This window comes from Aythya ferina (genome assembly GCF_964211825.1).
Source record: "Aythya ferina genome assembly, chromosome: 14".
NCBI classification, from domain to species: Eukaryota; Metazoa; Chordata; class Aves; order Anseriformes; family Anatidae; genus Aythya; species Aythya ferina.
Window position 1 is genome coordinate 19,043,823 of NC_140312.1, and position 7,784 is coordinate 19,051,606.

Genomic DNA, 7,784 nt, shown 5'->3' on the forward strand with positions numbered 1-7,784 from the left:
CATGGCTTTTACATACTAAACCCAAGTATGCCTATACATATGTACAATCAGGAAAGAACAAACAATCCTTTAAGTTCCATGACTTACTAAATTCGAAAACGCCTATACATGTGTACAATCAGAAAAGGTAACAAACAATCCTTTAAGTTCCATGACTTTACAGTCTCCATTTTCCATTCCTTATGAACAATATGTCTCGCTTTAAGTTGTCAAGCAACTCGGTCTTCAGGCCTTATGTATCCCGTTCTCATTCAAAGATCGAAGCCGAAATTCCTTTAAGTGGTATATTCTTTATTGCAGCGCTGGATGCACGGGGGATCTCTCCACCTATCATGCATACCCAAAGCAGAAAGCAGTCTTGAATTTATACAATCAATCTATCAATATTCTACAAGCGCCTATACATATTCATTACCTATCCCCACCTTCCCTCACTTCTCATGCTAATTAGCCTTTTGGCACTTTAAGCCTGCGTAGAGCCTCCCAAGAATTGTGGGCAGGGGTCTTTGGGACGTGGGTAGTGGTCTTTGGGAGGAATACCCCGAGTCTTCCTCACAGTGCACTTTTCACCTTTGGCCAGGAATCTGCTGAGTTGGTAGGTTTCTTAATTGCAAGAGTTGTTGCTAATTCTTCCGTTTGTTGTATCTTTATAATGAATTCCAATGTTCAGTTTTGAGATTTATAGTCCTTACATTTGTTTCTCTGTCCGTCTGCCGCTTCCTTATCATGAGTTCCAGTGTCTTGTTTTGAGATATACAGTCCTTGCCTCCCCAATGCCTCCTTAATCACTACCCAGATCACAGCATATCCATCTCCTTTTCAAGGCCAATAAGGGGTCAAAAGGCACATTCAGGGCAACAGGGGGCGTAACAGCAAAAGCCTTCGATGGCTGTGGCAGCAGAGGGGCCCGTGGCGATGGCGTAGCAGTCGGATCAGTAAAGGAGCCCGCAGCTCCCTCACTATCTGGCAAGCCACACGTTTCTGACTGTGGTCCCACACGGCTCTTTAAGGCCTCAGAGACTGCTTTTGCAGTCTCTGCAATGTGCCTTTTGACCCAGGCCTTATTGGCCTTGAAAAGGAGATGGATATCCTTTTCTTTGATTTGGGAAGAACAGGATACATACGTCCTGAAGACCGAGTTGCTTGACAACTTAAAGCGAGACTATATTGTTCAAAAGGAATGGAAAATGGAGACTTATTTGTAATCAAGAAAAGGAATGGAGAATGGAGGCTGTTAAGTCATGGAACTTAAAGGATTGTTTGTTACCTTTTCTGATTGTACACATGTATAGGCGTATTCGAGTTTAGTAAGTCATGGAACTTGACATGGAACTTCTTTCCTGATTGTACGTATGTATAGGCATACTTGGGTTTAGTATGTAAAAGCCATGTTCTGTATGTTTAGAATGTTTGATGTTCATGTGTGCGTGTTGGTGGAGCGTAGACTCCCCACACAGCCAGTGCTGTTTACTTGCCTTTTATACCTTTAAAACTTTTTATGAATATTTCTTTTATAAATATTACTAAATTCAGATTGAGTTGAGACTTCATTTATAACACTCCATACCCAAAATGCCTTTCCTTCATAGTTTTTGGAATGTTCCCTAAAAACTGGAGAGGTGAGTGGGGAAAAAAGGACACAAAACCTAGGATTGTTTATTTTTTCCTAGACTTTGAAGGATTTAATCATTTCTTAAGCAAAATAAAATAACACTGGCATTAATTTATTAGTTTGTCCTAGTGTTGTTACCTTATGTTCTAAATGGCAGCAGCATTCACTCTCATGCAGACAGGCCAGTAATATCCCTAAAGCTTTGACACAGACTATGCTTTGAGCACATGTGGGAATACAAATGTTGTTTTTGCAGAGTTGCATTGTTTAGAGGAATGTGGTATTTATATGCTTACAGTGATAAGAAAGCTTAGCAGGCGACCTTGTAAAATGCAGACAATCAGACTCCTTGGAACAATTAGGTGAAAATCACAGTGTTAAGTCAGAAAAGTGAAGAAACATTACCACTTCAAACAGCAAAAATGTCAAAAGAAATTTGAAATTTAACAGGCCGGCAACTGAAGGCCATGCATTGTTTGTGAAGCATTGGATAGATTGTGAACCCAGATTACCCACTCAGTGGGGAAACAGGGGAGGGACCTGTCATCAAGAAGTATATATACACACCATGTTTTAGAACTAGTAGGGGCACTCTACTGCTTGTGGGCACCCACCATTGCAATCGCAAATAAATCACTACTTCACTGAGATCCTCACCTGAGCCTGTTATCAGCTACAGAGTGTTTCTCCCCCACACACTCCACTGTTTCAAGAGTAACAACTTTGAGGCCTCAGGATTGAAGTCTACCAGTATCAGGAGGCTTATCTGAATCAATTATCATTTATGATCATTATACAAATACTTATCCACACTGATGAAATCTTGCAGCTAACAATCATGCTCTAAATGTATTTGGATGTGTGCATGTGCATATACTGTGAACATAGCATAAAAAGACAATTTCAGGAGGTGAAGAGTTATGTGCTTCATCACTGAACTCTAAGTTCCTCCAAAATAAGTTATAGTTACTATGAAAAGTTTCCCATAAAGCACTAGTGTCGTGGCATACAGTTACAGCCTACATTTATATTGATTTATTGTCCTAATATGGTTCAAGATACTGTAATGTTGTGTTTTGCATTATACCACACAAGCATTTTTACCTGTGTGGCTGCATAAGAGGCCACACGATGGCACTGTGTAGTCAGTTTCAGTGCCTTAGTTACAGGAACTTTTATGTAAAGTTAGGCTTGAACTCTCAGCTCATTTGAGCTGGTAGGTACAGGAAGTTAAAGTTGTTTCCTCACTTTAATTGTTAACCCTAACTTTATAGTTGGGTCTCAACACCCATGGCTAGCAGAACATACCCAAACTTTGATCTCAGCCAATTTCATTTGCTATTCTTTCTCTAGATTCAAACCAAGGGCAAGAAATTTTTAAAAAATCAGATTTTTTTAAAAAAATCAGCTAATTTTAATGCTTCTTATCACTCAAGAAAGGATCTGCAGAAACCTGAAGTCTCTGTACAGAATTGCCTTTAATAATGTCCTTTTTTTGTTAGATATCCTTCTGATTTTTTAAAAATTTCTTGCCCTTGGTTTGAATCTAGAGAAAGAATAGCAAATGAAATGAAAATGGAAAAAAATAGCAGAAGAAATAGCAAATTTCTATGCCTACCAGATTAAAGGTTGGGAATTGTCTAGTAACAAATTCCCAAAGACTGGCTGAACTTCAAGCAGCTGTTTATAGAATATCAGGAATCACCTGTACAAGCTTCATAAAACTTGCACTAAGATGGAGTAGCCTATTGCAACCTTAATGAAGTAAAGTCACCTCAAACCAAGTCTTATCCAGTGCTGGATAGCAGCCAACTATACATCATATCACCTCCATAGCTGACTTGTCTTGCACCATTATGAAAAGGAACTGAGACCATTACAAGTGTGAAAGAATAAACTACTGAATTTGCACTTGTGACATGAAGGATGAGGGTTCTTCCGTCCTTGCCTCACAGAGCATAGACAATACCAACAGTGAAAGCCACATAACGTAGTGACAATTAGAAGACTAAGTGGAAGTCTAAGTACACATCTGCATAAGGATCTAAGATGCCAACCACTAATGTGTCTAAGACAACCACTGAGAAGAAGAGCAAACATGTTCAAGAAGTGAAGTGCCAGATCAGTACTAGCAATAGTAATTTGCATTATATCAAAAATGATTTGATTTGTGCAGCTTTAATAGCTTGTCAGATAGCCTTGTTTTCAAAGCAGTATTTTACTACTTGCATCTTATGCCCTTGGTATATTAGCTCTACTGGAAAGAGAGAAGTCCCGTATTACGCACATTAAACTAGCCTTTATTAAAAGTTTAATTAAGAGTATAGCACTCAACAGAAACTTCGGAATATGCTTTTGAAGCTCATAGTTTCATAGATAGCGTATCAATGATCTCATCCAGTGTAGAAATGAAGTCAGCAGTTGATTGTAGGAAGTCTGAAAGTTAGAAATAGAGCAAATCAGTTTCTCAAGAAGCCCAGAATTTTAGTCTCATATAAGCTAGCTCCTAGTGAGTTCGCATAAACCACTTGAATGACTATGGGAAATACTGTTGGACAATTCACCCTAACTAGTCATTTAGCAACACACTGCAGAAAGCTACACAGCAATATGGCTTTGAGACCAGTTAGTGGAGTTGACCAGTTACATTCAGCTTGGCTGTATACCAAGAGTTGCTTGATATAAGTGTCCTATCCTGGTGCTTATGACAGCAATGAGTTCACTCTTGCAACCTTCCCTCCCAGACCACTAATGAGCACTGTATGCACTGAAACTCATACTAGTTTTCCACTTACTAGACTCCCATGACATCTCTTCAGTCTTCACAGGTGAAAGAAACATGTTCAGTGGTTTTTCAGCAGTGCTTGTAAATATCTCAAGAGGAACACCACACAGGTTGATATTGCTTATTCTGTCCTCTTCAGGAAGATCAAAATTCTCAAAGTCTATTTGGGAAAGACACAGTAGTATAGTAACAGTGTACAGTAGCATGGGAAGCTGCAGTCATTCTAGATTAAATGAAGTGAAAGTAGTTCCAAAACAACTCAGTCTGTTAGTTACATCTTACAGGGTGCTTATTTGCAGCCACCCCTTAGCTGCCCATAAAATCTTTTATGCTAACACTTAAAGTGTATGTAACTGCTAGTGTAAAGCAGGAGCTTTTAGGAATTTCTTTTCAATCACTACACTGTGAACTACATCAAACAGCACATGTTTAAACCAACACTAAAATTATAGTCTTCAGTACAATAGCTTTTGCACATTTACTTCAACATAACCTGGACTGTTTGAAGGCACATTGTGAAGAACTGAGACAACTCTCCTCATCACAGAGATGAAGAACGGTTTTAGAAGTTTCAACTATTTCATCCCACAGAGTAGGGATTTCTCTTCTGTTACAGAATACTGTCTTGGCACACTCTTAGGAGAAGTCCACATTCAAGTAGCCCTTTATTTATATGGTTGCCTGCTAGATGCCATTTAATGAATTAAGAACTATAACTTGGTTATTTGGAACTAGCTTCCTGCCACTATAACAGACATGGAGACTATATGTTTGGAGCACAAGTATTGCAGTTAAAACATTCAAACACAAATGAGGTGGTGCTTCAAAAAATCGTGAATGCCCTTATGCTTAAGAATGGACTCTGGAGAAGCACATCAGGTTGTTTACCACTGCAACTTGGTCAGTCTTACAACAATGTCAACACTTAAAGCCTGATTCTTCGTTCTAATAATTACAAAGAACTCTTACCTCCAGGATCATAGAAAAACATGTTTTCTATTTCAGGGAAGAGTTCTTCAACTACCACATCCTGGCTCTCTAATCCAGCAGCCTTTTCAGCAACCTTAACAAGAGAAAGACATTACTTGAGCTAATCTGTTTTTTAAATGTAGTATCCTTTTTGTCCATAAAGCTGCCCAGCACAGAGAAGACAAGAACACTGCCATACAGTCCTCAGTTACATCTAAATTTTAACACCTTCAATGCAAGGTAGCTGAAGCATTTGCCCTTATGCTGCTTAGCTTTTCTAACTGTACTTTATGCACTGGCAACAAATCCCTGCTGTACAACATTTATGCTCATTATATTAAAGCCCTGCTAACCAGAACATGAACAATACAGTAACTCAACCAATATTTTCTCTAGAGCCACTTCTTTACCTTTATATATTCACAAAGCTGTTGCATGCCTTGTATCTATGTAGGTAAGCCTTACACCCTTTCCTTCCCTCCCATCCACCCTTGGTGGAAAGGCAGTTGTACTTACTTTCTTTGCAGTGCAAGGCTGATTTTCCTGTCTCATCTGCTCTTTCTTGTTTGTGACTCCTACAGTCCTATTCACATCTCCAAGAGCCTTTCTGACAGAGCGTGATGAGGCTGGAGATGCTTTAATTGCTTTTTTAGGAAGCGGTGTAGTGACTTGAGCTCTTTCAGAAAAGACTTTTGCTGGAGGGGAAGAAAAGAACAAGCTTTAGCACCATGTCAACCCTAAAGCCTGCCTCATTGGGTGCACATAAGAAAGCGAATTGTCATTCTCTACTTATAATTCAGAAGCATAAGCCCTCTCTGTGAAAGAGAAGTGATTTTCACTTTCATAACAATTGATAAGCTTAGCTTTATTTTTGTATCTAATTCAGCAATTTTGCTGTCTGTTCAAATTGGTGAATAATGAAACAATTCATGCACCTTACTCTGTTCCCCACTACCTTAGCAGGGCATATACGCACATGATCCTGAAGGGTGTCTTAATTGATTCTTAGCAGCACCAACTTCACCATTCTCCTTATCTAAGAAGATGAGAGTTGTCATCTTCAGGCTGGTGAGACCACTCTAGAAAGATATAGAGAAAAAGAAGAAGTCAGTTCTTATCATTTATTTCAGCACAGCACAGTTTTTAAACAGCACTACAGGCAGAGCTGGTTCAGAGAAGTGGAAGATGTGAAAGTCATCTGGCTTTTGTCATAGATAGTACTTAGGTTTCTGAGTGGAGAACATGCTTCAAGTCATAATAGCTTGACTACAGGCTTATATCTGAAGGTATCCACACACATGGCAAGCTCACAGCCCCCTAGGAGGGCACAGGGATTTGAGAAAGTTGCAAGGTTTCCCTAGCAATCTTACACAGCAAGGCCCAGTATCTTCGGGTCACTGCATCACTTTTCTATGGTGTTTATTGCTGCTTACTCCACAAAGGAAAGCAACACCATGAGGGCAGCGAGGCCCTGGCACGGGCTGCCCAGAGCAGCTGCTGGTGGCCCATCCCTGGAGGTGCTCAAAGCCAGGCTGGATGGGGCCCTGAGCAACCCGAGCTGGTAGAAGGTGACCCTGCCCGTGGGGGAGCGCCACGGCCCCGCCACGGCCCCGCCACGGCCCCGCCACGGCCCCGCCACGGCCCCGCCACGGCCCCGCCACGGCCCCGCCACGGCCCCGCCACGGCCCCGCCACGGCCCCGCCACGGCCCCGCCACGGCCCCGCCACGGCCCCGCCACGGCCCCGCCACGGCCCCGCCACGGCCCCGCCACGGCCCCGCCACGGCCCCGCCACGGCCCCGCCACGGCCCCGCCACGGCCCCGCCACGGCCCCGCCACGGCCCCGCCACGGCCCCGCCACGGCCCCGCCACGGCCCCGCCACGGCCCCGCCACGGCCCCGCCACGGCCCCGCCACGGCCCCGCCACGGCCCCGCCACGGCCCCGCCACGGCCCCGCCACGGCCCCGCCACGGCCCCGCCACGGCCCCGCCACGGCCCCGCCACGGCCCCGCCACGGCCCCGCCACGGCCCCGCCACGGCCCCGCCACGGCCCCGCCACGGCCCCGCCACGGCCCCGCCACGGCCCCGCCACGGCCCCGCCACGGCCCCGCCACGGCCCCGCCACGGCCCCGCCAACCTGGGGCGAACAGCAGCTCAACCGTCACCTCCAGCAGCGGCACGAGCCCTAAGGCACCGCCCTCCCGCTGCCAGCTCTTAAATCGCCCCCCCCTCTCCCATTGGCTGCTTTGACCAACGCTCAGGCACTCGATTGGCTCAGCAGCGCTAGTGGGCGGGGCAGAACCGGGCAGGAGCGGCCCCGCCCCCGACGCCGCGGCTTTGCTGCGGTACCGGCGTGAGGCCGCCGCGGGGGGCGGGGCCTTCAAGGGGCGGGGCTTGAGGAGGAGCCGCGGTGCATGGTG

The 7,784-nt window shown here is 44.6% G+C and overlaps 1 protein-coding gene across 1 annotated transcript; it reads right to left on the reverse strand.

Moving 5' to 3' along the window:
- Window positions 1–3,891: 3,891 nt before the first annotated feature.
- Window positions 3,892–7,667, reverse strand: PTTG1 (PTTG1 regulator of sister chromatid separation, securin). Its single transcript, XM_084535385.1, has 6 exons — window positions 7,502–7,667; window positions 6,343–6,445; window positions 5,883–6,061; window positions 5,367–5,460; window positions 4,408–4,557; window positions 3,892–4,048 (listed from the first exon to the last, which is right to left on the reverse strand). The coding sequence occupies exons 2-6, from the start codon at window positions 6,422–6,424 to the stop codon at window positions 3,975–3,977; spliced, it is 579 nt and encodes a 192-aa protein (XP_084391511.1). The 5' UTR covers window positions 6,425–6,445; window positions 7,502–7,667; the 3' UTR covers window positions 3,892–3,974.
- Between the last annotated feature and the right edge of the window lie 117 nt (window positions 7,668–7,784).